General features: G+C 27.2%; 2 protein-coding genes across 2 annotated transcripts in view; both read left to right on the forward strand.

The window, feature by feature from the left end:
• The window catches only part of LOC117167974 (negative elongation factor A), an 18347-nt gene extending 15911 nt beyond the window's left edge, over nt 1-2436 (forward strand). The window contains exons 5-6 of the mRNA XM_033353249.1: nt 845-944; nt 1299-2436. Of these exons, the coding sequence (XP_033209140.1) occupies nt 845-944; nt 1299-1531 (333 nt within the window). The 3' untranslated portion in view covers nt 1532-2436. The remainder of the gene's footprint in view (nt 1-844; nt 945-1298) is intronic.
• Nucleotides 2437-4900: 2464 nt separating this feature from the next.
• The window catches only part of LOC117167947 (peroxiredoxin-like), a 14427-nt gene continuing 5688 nt past the window's right edge, over nt 4901-13639 (forward strand). Inside the window, exon 1 of the mRNA XM_033353204.1 lies at nt 4901-5205. Within this exon, the coding sequence (XP_033209095.1) occupies nt 5161-5205 (45 nt within the window). The 5' untranslated portion in view covers nt 4901-5160. The remainder of the gene's footprint in view (nt 5206-13639) is intronic.

Genomic DNA, 13639 nt, shown 5'->3' on the forward strand with positions numbered 1-13639 from the left:
ATTAATTAATTAATTAATTTTTTAAAAGACAATTTAACTTTTACATTTTTTGCAAATGATTTCTTTTTTATTTGAAAATTCATTTCTTTTGTTGAAAATGGTTTATATTCTTGAAAATTCATTTCTTTTGTTGAAAATGGTATATATTCTTGAAAATTCAATTTTTTTTATCTGGAAGTTTCACTATTCTATTTTGAGTTGAAATTTTTTTTTAGTTCAAAATTTAATAATTTAGTTAAAAATTTATTTTTTATTCAAAACTTAATCTTCTTGTTTGAAAGTTCATCATTTTTGTTGAACATTGCACTATGACATTTTCGGTACAAAATTAATCTTTATTGATTGAAAATTCGACTATTTGGTAAAATAAAAGAGAATGTTATCAAATCGCGTACTTTGCATTCTTTCAGTAGACAATAATGTTATGTTCATAAAATTCAGAAATACGCAAGAAAAAGTGACCAGAAATGAAAATATTAAATTTTTTTTCTTTTCAAAACTGAATGACTCATTTTTTACTTTATTTTACAAATTACCTATAAACTTTAATTAATAATTTGTATAAAAAAGCTATTTTTGATTTATTAAATTTAAATTTTCCCTAAAATTCAGACCCGAATAGATTGCACACTCTGATAAATGGTAAACTCTCTAAATACTACTTTGCCTCCTGGCTGCATAATTTATCCAATATAACAGTGTGAAGTTTAAAATTCAGATTAGCTAGATAAGCGACAATGGAGGCGCCTTTTACTACTTGCGTTCACATTTTATTATAAAATCACTGTGTTTAAAAGGACGCTGATAATGTCTAATTACAAAAAAAAATGTTGTTTATTTTCAGAGGGAACAAATGCTTGAGGCGCAGGAAATGTTCAGGACCGCCAACAAAGTCACCAGACCAGAAAAAGCTCTCATTCTTGGTTTCATGGCAGGTTCAAGGGGTACGTTTCTAGTTCTAATAATGTATTTGATTTGTTTACTAAAGTTATTATTTATTTATCATTTTCCATGCTCCTTCCTTGTAAATTATTTTATTTACTATTTCATTTTCCTAATTTTATTTGGAAGTTCCGAAACTTGGATTCAACCATTTTTATGCTGAACATCAACATGTATTTCTCTAAACTAAAACAGATTATGTTCTAAAAACATGATCGTTGTCTTTTTTATTCGTTATTCATCCCATAAATAAATGAGTGATTTTTTAATCGATTTTGATTTTGCACAACTTCGCGAGGTCAATTCCGTACACACATATTAGGTATTTTGAAATATTTTAAAATTTATTATTTTAGATAACCCCTGTCCCAAGTTGGGCAACATCGTGACAGTAATGTTGTCGGAAAATATAGAAGAAGTTACTCAGGCAGACGGGACGATAGTGCCAATGTTGGTGGAGACGCACTTCCAGATGAATTACATGAATGGAGAATGGAAAAGGATCAAGAAGAATAGGCGCGTTGTTACTGAAGAAACGTGTGCCACAACAACACCAGCCCCTAGTGCCACAGCTAAGGCCTCTAATTAAATCATAATAGCTGATTTCTAGGGAGTTAGTTTCGTACACGTACCTTAGTTTTGTTTTCTATTCTCTATGTAGAAAAACAAAGACACTTTTAAGTGAATTCTCCTTTCGGAACCTCAGCTTTGCGCGCTTGATGTTAGATAAACAAATTTATTTTTCTCATCTTATTTTGTAATTCGAAAGTATCATTGTGTTTATGCATAGAAGAGTCTTTGCTCTTGCAGAAACATATGGTAATGTGTCGAGTGGACACGCGGCCTTAATAACAATTTTTTGCGACAGCAATAAGAAGTGGTTTGTAGAAACTGCTGGTTCGTAACATTTGGCGTGCTTCTGACCTGCAATTTTTTACGTGAATATACGCATTTTTGTAAAAACAGAAAAGAAATGGCGTTATTTTGTAGGTAATTTTGAATGAATATCCGCATTTGCAAGGTTGTAAAGACTGTATGTTCCTTCTTGATGGCTCTATGTTAAGATATCTTACTGATTGTAAATATCCATTTTGAAAATATCGCGTAAAGTCGAGTTTGAAAGTGTAACATAGGAGAAAAGAGATTTCTATTCAGTATCAAAGTCTGCTTTAGAGATTCTTTTTACGTGAACAACTGACTTACACTGATTTCATAATGAAAGAAACCAATAATAGAAAGAGTATTTTATTACTTTCATAAATAGTACTTTTGCCTTTGCATTATCGCAGTTTCGATGAAATCGACATAATTAAATCGTTGAGGGTTCAAAATGGTATTTGTTTATTTTTAAATTATCTCTTTTATTATTGAGGAAGTCGGTTGTATTTATGAATTCATTCTTTTTTTCGGTTGAGTTTAGGCGTTAGTTAGAAGAAAAATAGACTTCGAAAGAATAAGAAACTCTTATATCTAAAATTGTTTGTCACAATTAAACTATAATATATATATATATATATTTATAGAGGTAAGAAATGAAAATAAGACTCTTATAACATTGTTATATGAATAGAATATAATTATATTGATTACAAAAATGAGTTTTATTTGCTCTAATTCTTGGTCGGTACACATACCGTATTAATGAGGTCTAATGATTTAGTTGTTCCAGGTGGCCTCTGGACCGGGAATCTGATGAGATCGGGAAAATGCAGTGATTTTATTTTTTGACAGGGAATTTTATAAATTTTTAGAAATAAAAAGTCGAAGTTTGGTTTCAACAGTTTTTTTCTTAGTCATTAGTTGAATTTTTATCTTTTTCAAATTATGCTATCATTCATTTTATAATTCGTAATTCGAAAATCTTTTACTTAGAAAATTTTCCATTTGGGATTTTAAGTTTGAAGCGTGCATTTTCCATTTAAAGAATTTTAAAATGTAGATTTAAGGACTTAAAAAATTAAAAATTAGTATCGATTGACGTCAAAAGTTTTGGAGAAAAACCCCAAACGTTACAAATTGAACTGCTTCAATTGGAAAGTCGTAGTATTTAAACGAATGTAAACGCTTGATTTAAACTTTATAAACTGTTTTTAATTATAAAATAACTTTAAAATTATATATTCATAATTAAAGGCTTTTATTAAATTAAAAATATTATTTTAGTAGAAAATTATGAAAATTTGAACTTTTCTAATTAAGAAAAGTAAGCATTGCCTGATATTTGAAAATATTTTATTTTCCATGTAAAATCAGTAATTTTAAATTAAATATTAAAAAATGAACAAAAAACTAAACTTTGAATATTACAATTTTAATTTTTTTATTTCAAAAACTTTAATTTACAAGTGACATTACTTAATTTTGATGTATATTAAATATTTAAGATTTTCATGGAAAAAATTGAGTAAGATGAACAGATATTTAGACAGTCAAAAAATCTTCAAAATTAGTAAAAAATTTGAAGTTATTTCGTATAATTTAAATGAAGTGTTATGTATACCGACAAAGTCCAGCTGTTCGTACCGAAATTTCGGTGCAAGTAGTCCACGACCTAATTTAAAACAAAATATAGATTTTTGCAGAATTTAAATGAAAAATTGATAATCTTTTTAAGAATTATGAAAGGTTTCAAAGAATTATAAAACACTGTCTTAAGATTCTTAGGAAAATTGATAATAACTTTTTATTTTTAAGAGAATATTTAAAGAGATTTAAAATATTTTCATAATTGCCAAAAATTAATAGGGAAGATTTCCAGGAAATTTTTTTGTATTTTGCAGAATTAAAAAAAAGGAAGAATTCGAATCATTTGAATAAATGTAGATCAACATGTAGATGTTTAAAAATTTTGAAGTTTTTTAAGGGTTTTTGAACTATTTAAAATGAAAATAATTTAACTTGTAATTTTTAATAATTTTTAACAATTTTTAATATTTCTAACATAAACTTGCTTGCAATTAACGCTATTAACGAGGTCATTCTTTATACAAAATTTTTTTAAAATACTGATAAGGCTATTAATTATTTTGCAATTTTTTTTAGATTATTAAGAAAGAAAACTCTCTTGATATAATTTTAAAATTCTCGTCTTTCGAAAAAGTGAAAAGCATCCCCCTGGTTCTTTGCCGGAATAAGTGTCCCGAGATTTGACTAGGGCCGATAGATGGCGCTGATTTTTCACAAGGCCTGAATTAAAAAATACATGTCAAAAACCTAAAAATTCAATTTTCTTCAAATAAATACTATTTTATAAAATTTTATTTTACGAGACTTAAAATTTTGGAAGTTTTAAATATTTTCTGAAGCGATACCTACTAGGAAAAAGATGAATTGGTCGAGTTTTGGTCGAAAATTCGCTTTGATTTATGGCGGGAAGTTCAAATTGAAATTTCATATCAAGAAATGATGTTAATATTAATTGATATTATTAAAATGAAATATTATTATTGATTATGATAATAAATTAAAAATGTTTATTTCAATTATCAAGCAAAAATTCGAGAATTAAATCTAAAATTATATTGAAACTATAGAACTATAGAATTTCAGTAATAATTCATTTCTCGTCAATTTCTAATTTTTTATTTAATTCTAGTACTATTTGTTTCGAAATTAGAAGTACTATATTTTTTCAAAAATTTAAATAAATTAATAATAACTTACATTTATATGAGAACAGTTGCATATTATTTCAATGAATTTATAACAATAAATATTATATCAATGTTTAAATGGAAATAACAAAATCTTTATTTAAATTTCCCGCCAAAAAATACGTCTTTTTTGCAATAAGTATTGCTTTAAAAAATATAGAAAACATTCTAAATGAACGACTAGTTAGAAAAATTAGATAAAATAGTTTAAATTTCTAAAAATGTGCATTTTTGCGTTTCTTCCCATGCATTTTATTTAATTTAGGCCGCGTGAACAATCAGCGCCACGGTCAACATTTAGTACACTTTCAACTCAGTTGATGCTGGGTTGGTGAAGGTAGGATATTTTTGTACATAACCTCTCATGTGCTGCATCGAACGTATTGCAAACGTGAAATTTAAACACATTCCAGTAAATAAATACATGTGTTTATTATCGTTATTGGCAGTGAAACCTGGGAAGAAACTCTTCTTAAATTTTTGTTATTAATCTATAATTATAGCATATTTGTATGCATTTTGTAAAGAAACATTTGGCAGCCGTTTTTTAAAGAGGAAAGTTGCAATGTCTCGATTCTTAGCAAGTTTTTGTCCCCAAGCTAAGCAGTTTGTAAGTAAAATACATTTTTAAGATATAAATGGCTTATTACAATCTTAGAAATATTGATATGATTTGGGCATTTTTACAAACATTTCTGGTTACAATTTCTACAATAAAATAGTAGGTATTCGTTCATTGTTTTCTTGTTTATCAAGGAGACAAGTTTTCCAATCGATTCGAATGACTTTAAAGAGATTTAAAGCATTTGTCTTCCAACATAAGTCTAAATTTTCAGTCTGAAACAGGCTTATCGACTTAATAAGTTTGTTCATTAGAGCCAATGGTATATCAGGTACCGGTTTGTTACGTCCGAGGCCGGCTGCAAGCTGGACTATTGGCCAGCCAACATTGCGGGGAAAATGCCTGTTTTGGTTCAAAATGACGTAGAACCAACAGATATTAATCGATTAATGTAAATCAAATTTCAAAAAATGTGCCTGCTTCGCGGGCACATTCTCATCGCACGCGGCTTGCAAGTTTGCGCGCGACTGTTGGTTCTCGCGCTTCGTGCTCGACTTTTCTGCACAGACTATTTAAGGTAAAAAGTATCGACAACAGTAATTTAATGATTGTAAATTCTCGTTTATTAAAGCTCCTTCGGCTTTAACGAACACATTCTCATCACGGATCTCGTGCTTCGCACTCGAGTTTGTCCTTGAAAATTGATATAAATCCCGTAAATGTACATTATTATAATTCGTAACTTGCATTGGCATTAAAACAGACCAAATTTCATTCTCCCGTTTAAAAAAATTTGAAAATATCTTTTGCAATTCATTTTGAATTCACCCTAAATTATTACTAGTTTATTCTAAATTTTTTTTACATTCTTGTAAATTTACTCAATCCTATTTAATCGAACAAGTTTTATAAAGTTTTATTTCATTCATCTTGAATTCTTTAAAACTCATCCTAAATTTGGAGGCATTTGAGCAAATTCTGTTGAAGTTTCTTTAAATTTTCCTTAATTAATTTCAAACTCATTTCTGAATTTATTGAATTATGATTGTACAAAATGTACAACTGATTTATTTTGAAAGTGGTTAGTTTAAATAAGTTTGTTTTGGAAATTTTATATTAAAATTTTTTTTCACTAATTGAAAATTGTACATTTCAGTATTTTTTCAAATATTATATCCATTTTATAAGATATTATCTTAAAACTATTCAGCTTCTACGTTTCTATTTTTTTAAACAATTGTTGCGTATCAAATTCCTTGATTCAGAAAGTGCGCTTTTAATACTTTGAATCATAATTTTTGTTTATTTTTCATGTTTTGAGTTTGAAAACATAAATGAGAAAAAAGCCTTTTTGGAGACTAAAAAAAAACTGGTAAATTTTGGTATGCTAAAAGTTAAAAAAAACGGTATGTCTTATGAAAAAAAATAGGTGAAGGGATAAAAAAAAACTTTAAAAAAGATTGTTGTTCTCTACTTTCGGTAAAAAAATGTTATCCATTTATTTTTTCTTAGCTTGTGTCATGTTTCGAAAAATTTAAGCTTTGTATTTTCACTGTTTTTTTTAATAAATAAAACAAAAACTAACGTGTCCTATAAAAAAGTGATTAATAACAAATTTGTAGATATTTTTTGTGTGCATAATGTTTGTCTCATAATTTTTTTCCTACCTTGCATAGTTTGACAACAAAATACAATTTTTTATTACTTTTTGTTTGATCAAAATTTGAATTATCAATTTTTCGAAAAAATTCAAAAAGTTGCTATAATCTTATAGGGCTTTTGAAAATTGACATTTTACTTTTTAAGTACTATGAACAAGTGTACAGAGAATTTTTGAATTATGAAAAAATGTGTTTTCAAAATATGCTCACTTTTAGAATTTTTATCCAAAATGGCTGACAAACGAACTTGGCATTTAGCTTAGGACACTAAAAGAGTGTATCAAAGGCCAATCTAATAGATTATTTTGTTCAAAAGTTATCTTGCTCATAGACAGACATAAAGACAAACAGGCACATTCGTAAAAACCTGTTTTTCGGATTCAAGGGGTCCCAAAACGTGAATTTTTGACAAAAACTGGGAGGGGGGGGGGTCAAATTTTAAACAAATCTAATACCTTCTCTGATGAGAATGTATTAACATGAAAAAACAACAAATGATTAATTACATTTTTGGAAACCTCACACACAAGACGAAAAAGAAATTAAATGACAAAAGTTGTGATTAGAATGTGTCCACGAAGCGGGCAGATTTTTTGTTTTTTACTGTTAATCATGTTTTTCATGACTAGAGCCAAAACTATACATCCTATCAAAAAGTAGTTGATAACAAATTTGGGGATCTTTTTCAAATGCACAATTTTTATCTCTTCATCTTTTACCGCATTTTGCATAGTTTGGCCGAAGAATGTAATTTTTGGATTTTTCATAATTTTGTTGCTGTCAAAATATGAAATTTGGATTTTTCAAAAAATTAAAAAAAATGGTTATGATAATCTTGTAGGGCGTTCAAAAAGCAACGTTTTTCTTCTCTTGACTTTTTTTTATATCGTGAGTTATTTGGCCCAAAATGTTCATTTTCGTGTATTTTTTTGGAATTTTGTAAATGCTACAACTCTGGTAATTTTTGATATTAGGGATCGTCCATATATTACGTAACACTTTTTTCTTTTGTTTATATCGTTGTGTCTTTCTCAACTTCACATCAATTTCATGCTCGTCTTTATTCAAACAAAAGAAAAACGCGTTACATAATTTATGGACGATCCCTTATGGAAAAAGTCAATAGGATAAATTGTTCGAATTTTTGAATACTATAAATAACCGTAGAGAATTTTTGAAAAAGTGGTCTCGAAAATATTCAAAATGTTCTCACTATTTGAATTTGTATCCAAAATGGCTGGCTAACGAACTTGACCTTTAGTTTGGGACACTAAACGAGTGTACCAAAGGACAATCTAATAGATTAATTTTTTCAAAAGTCATTGTGTTCACAGACAAACATTAAGACAGACACATTCGTAAAAACCTGTTTTTCGGAGTCAGGGGTCTCAAAACGTGGACATTTGACATAAACTGAGGGGGGGGGGGGGTTAAAATTTTACACAAATCAAATACCTTCTCCGATGAGAATGTAAAAAAAGTCGTTACAATTTAAAACAAAATTATCGAGTCTGCTTTTTTTTTAGTTTTACTATTTGTTTATTAGTAAATTAACATAGGGTGGCCGCTGGACCAGAAAATGATTTAGAATTTTATGAAACCGGAAAATGACAGTGAATTTATGGTTTGACCTGGAACTTGACCAATTTTAGAAGGAAAATCTGTCCAATTTTGATTTTAACGAACAAAACAAAATTGTTGAATTTTTATTTCTTTATTAATTATATCATTCAGTCTTGGAAGATTTAAACAATTAAAAATTAAAAGCGTTTGAAGTTGAACATTTTTGGTACAAACATTTTTACTTGAGCAACTTTCAATATAAAAATTAATTAATTATTTTCAAAATTGAACTTGCGACATGATCAAAAAGTGAACAATAATTGATTTGTCAAGATGATTCCAAATCCTTGAGCCTTGGAAATATCAAGGCGATTTTAAACTTTGAAAAAATGGAGTATTTTTTAGATATATTAAGAGGTTTTGAAAAAATCCAAAATTAATTAAAAATTTGAAATGGTTTCAAATAATTTAAAAGAAGTGTATGTTCCGACAAAATCCGGCCATTCGTACCGAAATTCCGGTGCAAATATTCATAGTCTAATTTAAAATAAATTGAAGATTTTGGCAGATTTTAAACGAAGAATTGATAAGCTTTTTAAGAACTGTGAAAGGTTTCAAGAGAATTAAAACATGCTTTTAAAATTTCTAGGAAGACTGTAAATGATTTTTTATTTTGAAAAATTATTGAAAATTCGAATAATTTTAAAAGATATTTAAAAGTTGTGAAAAACTTGTAATAATAATTTTAAGTTTGAACAAATTTGGAACAATATCTATATTATTCAAGACTGAAATAAAATTTTGAAGCTTTTTTGGAACTGAATCTGACATTTTTTCAGTTTAAATGCATTCAATTGAAAATCATTCAATTGAAAAGTGTTAGTACTTTCCATTTATAGGTGTAAGTTATTGAGCATTTCAATACAACATTTTTGAATTAAATAACTTTTAAACTAAGAGGCCCATCTTCAGTGTTTTAATTTGCAGTTAGTTTTGCATTAATTCGAATGGAAAAATGATTAGCTTTAGAGTCCGAATTTTTCAATTCAATTGACTGTTCCCGGTGCACGTCAATAATAGCAAAATTGTTTTAATCGCGTACTTTTCATAGATTTACGTTACTTAAAGATTTGATCACAATACAATAAACAAAAAAAAATGGTTTCGACAAATCATTTGTTGAAAGTGTGTTTTTTATCATTTTCAATAATTTTCAACGTTTCTTTAAAGTTATATTGCAAAAAATTTGGATATAAAAAATATTACAATGAAGACAATTTGTGACAAGTAAAAAATAAATGCGTTATTCAGGCATTTGTTGACATAAAATTTGTTTTTTACAATCAGTTTTTTAAATCAGGAACCTCATGATAATTTCAGCAAATTTCATGATTTGTTGATAAACTGTATGATCGTTAAAAACAAATGCATTATTCAGGCTTTTGTCGACGGATTTTTTTTCAACACCAGCCCTTTTAATTGGAGAATTCATGATAAGTTGAACAAAATTCATTATTTATTGATAACTTGTATGCTTTTTTAAACAAATTTAATTAAAGAACGTATTATTTACGCATGTTTTTTCGATGTCAGACCTTTGGATTGAGAACTTTATGACAATCTCAAAAACATTAATAATTAGTTGTTTGAAAAAGCACAATATTTTTTCGACAAATGCCCGAATAATGTATTTGTTTAGTACATTTATTTAAAGAAGGTATACAATCATTCAACTAATTATGAATTTTGCTGGAATTATCGTAAAGTTCCCAATTAAAGGAATTGAGATTTGAAAAAAAAGTTTATTCGCGAACAAATGACCGCACAATGCATTTGATTATTTTATTTATTGAGAAAACATGAAATTAATCAAAGTACTATAAATATTGCTGAAATTATGATAAAGTTCTCAATTGAAAGAAAAAAATTGCAAACAAAAAACAATTAATTTTTCCATTAATTTATTTCTTGATCAAATTTGTTAAAGAACAAAAATATTTATCAACGAATTATGAATTTTGATAAAATTATAATGTTTCCAATTTTTAAAAGCTGTTTATAATATTAACAAGAATATTCTTAAGAGAAATTTTATTCATTATAATATTGTTTCCGTCCAAATTTCTTGCAATATAACTTTAACAAAACGTAAAATTATTAAAAATGATATGAAACACATTTTCAACAAACAATTTGTTTATAAAAATTGGTTCGCTTATTGTATCATAATGTAATATTTTTATCTGAAGTAAATCTGAAATTTAGACGATTACAACCATTTTTCTATTATTGACGAGCACCGAGAACGTAAAAAAGAAAAAAATTATCACGTTTTTCGTCATATTTATGTATTCTTTAACGAATTGCAAATCTAAATAAAAAATCAGGCTCGATAACTTTGTTTTAAATCTTATCAGCTTTTTTTTTTAAATGTGTTGTTCCCAATCGGTCAATATCTGTGGGCTGTACGTTATTTTGAACCAAAAAGTTTAATATTCAAAATACTATTCAGGCCGCAATTTTGAATGGACTTGGAAGTTTTTTTTAGAAATTATCACCATTACATTTTTAAGAATATTTTTTAAACCAATGTTCAAATTATTATCTTTCATCAAATTTTATTTAACTCAAAGTGTGATTTGATTTTTCCTCTAAAAAATAAATAAACAAACTTGCTATATATTATATTTAAGGCAGATATACTTAAAGAACATAAATAATTAAAATGTATGTTGAAGTTCATTTGCATAAACAATTGGTATAACTCAATAGTCAGCTATGTATTTTTTTACGGGAAACATTTTGAACTAGAATTTCTGAAATTTATTCAAGAAAATTATGGCGTGTAAAATCTCTTTATAATCAACAATCATTATTGTTGTTAGTTGAAGTCATAAAATGTATTTAAAAATAATTAGGACTCTTATTAACAAATTTATAAATAAATACCCATTTTAGGCATTTTTATGTACAAGCTGTTTTTCTCTGTAACATTTTACATTTGATCATTAATGATAGAAAGTTTTATATATCTATAATTAATAATTTTTCCACAAATAAATTAGCAGATAATAATTGTTTCTAATATATTTTTGTTATTGTTTAGTGTAAATAATTTTCGAATTCAAGCCTTTTCATGAAAGGCGTTAATTTTGATCTTGCAATCTTTTCAGAACCAAGTTCTATTGATTAAAATAGTTATAAAAAACATAATGAATAAATATATCAGACTTTGATGATTTCTGCGTAGAATTCATACAAGTAATCTAGCATTAGTTTTCGAAATTCATTTCTTACATTAATTTGTACCATTTTGGAGTTTCAAGTTAACTTATCAATTAAGATTAGAGCCATTTATTGTTGGAAATAAAAATAGAAACAATTATTGCTTATTGTTGATTTATTTGTTACAAAATTATGAAATATATTTATATTAAACTTGCTATCATAAATGACAAAATGCAAAATGTTATTCAGAAAATAATTTCTAAATAAAATTGCCTAACATGAGCGTTTGTTTATAAATTTGTACTGTTTAAATTATTTTTGTTTGTATTTTATCATTTCAGCAATCAGTATTAAAATGAGTTGTGGTAATATTGATGGTAAAAAAAGATATGAAGCAAATTAATGACGAATATAGGTGTTTTGTATATAACATTCGTTATTAAAAATTGATACTTAGGGTTAGAAGAAATAAAAAATATTTTATTTACTAATTGTTTGTACAAATTAACTTCCACATTGAATTCATTAATTACGTTATTTCAGCATATCTGCAATGAATATGATATATAGCGAGTTCATTAATTTGGTTGTTTAGAGAGAAAAGTTGAATCTGCAAAATTGCCCTTTTTGTCACACTTTGCGTTAGAAACAAAGTTATAAAAAAATTAATGATTTGAAAATCGGCTTCGACAATTTTCTTAGAAATTTAATGGTCATAATTTCAAAACAAAACATTCTAAATCCGTCCCATTGTGCAACCTAAAAAAAGCGCACTTTTGACAATTGTCCAAATCACAGAAAAATATATGACTGAATAATAATGATTTGCATTAGAAAAAAAAGATTGGAACCATGAAACCCGAGTATGATATTTTGGCAAAAATATGATGTCCGTAACAACAAAGTTGTAGGATTTTTTGGTTGAAACACGAATCTGAAATTCTCTAATCGATATCTCGAAGAGTTTTCGATATCGATTTTGTATTTTAAAACTGTTGACTTTTTTAAATTTACATAATTTTCTCATATGGATTCCGATATATATATATATTTGCAAAAAACATGAATTTGATACTTTTAAATTGCAGTCATCACAGAGTATCACCTATTCACCTTTTGTCACCTATTTTAAATTTTGTCCCCTTTTTTAGAAATTTGTCATCTTTTTCTCCTATTTTGGGGTTTCTCATCTTTTGTTACCTTTTTTCAATTGAAAAAGTAATATTTCATTCAAAATTATAACTTGCACACCAAATACAGTTTTCATTACACTTTCGTAATCGACGAATCTTGAACCAAATGATCCAATTTTCAAACGAAGGAGATTAAACTTGAACCAGGAAAAGTTGGATTTTCAAACATAATTTTTAATTATTAATTTGAAAAAATGTATATTTTACAAGACAGTTTAATTTTGAAGCAAGGAAGACGAATTTTCAACTAAAAAGATGACTTTTTTAACAAATTATGATTTTTACACCAAAAGGATGGATTTTCTATCCAAAAATATAAGTGTTCAATAAATCAGCTGAAATTTTGATAAAAAAGATTACTTTTTAAGAAAATAGTTGAATTTTCAACCAAAAAGTAGAATTTCTAACCAAGAGATGAATTTTTAGCCAAAAGGTGATTTTTTTAAGCAAATACGAGGGTGGATTGATAAGTTTCCGGCCTGACCAAGAAAAACAACGTTTTTAAGAATTTTTTTTTTTATTTCTCAACATAATCTCCTCCAAGGCTGATACATTTCTCATAGCGGTGTTCTAGTCTAGTATTGCCATCTCTATAGAATGATTCGTCAAGCTGCTCAAAATACCCATTTACAGCTTCGATTACTTCTTCATTGTCCGCAAATCTTTTACCGCCAAGCCATTTTTTGAGGTTAGGAAACAGAAAATAGTCACTCGGGACTAGGTCTGGAGAGTAGAGAGGGTGCGGCATCAATTCAAACTTCAGATCGTTGATTTTAGCCATCGCAACGAATGACTTGTTTTGGTTCACTGTTAGCAAACGCGGCACCCATCTTGCGC

Source organism: Belonocnema kinseyi, chromosome 2 (assembly GCF_010883055.1).
Source record: "Belonocnema kinseyi isolate 2016_QV_RU_SX_M_011 chromosome 2, B_treatae_v1, whole genome shotgun sequence".
NCBI lineage: Eukaryota > Metazoa > Arthropoda > Insecta > Hymenoptera > Cynipidae > Belonocnema > Belonocnema kinseyi.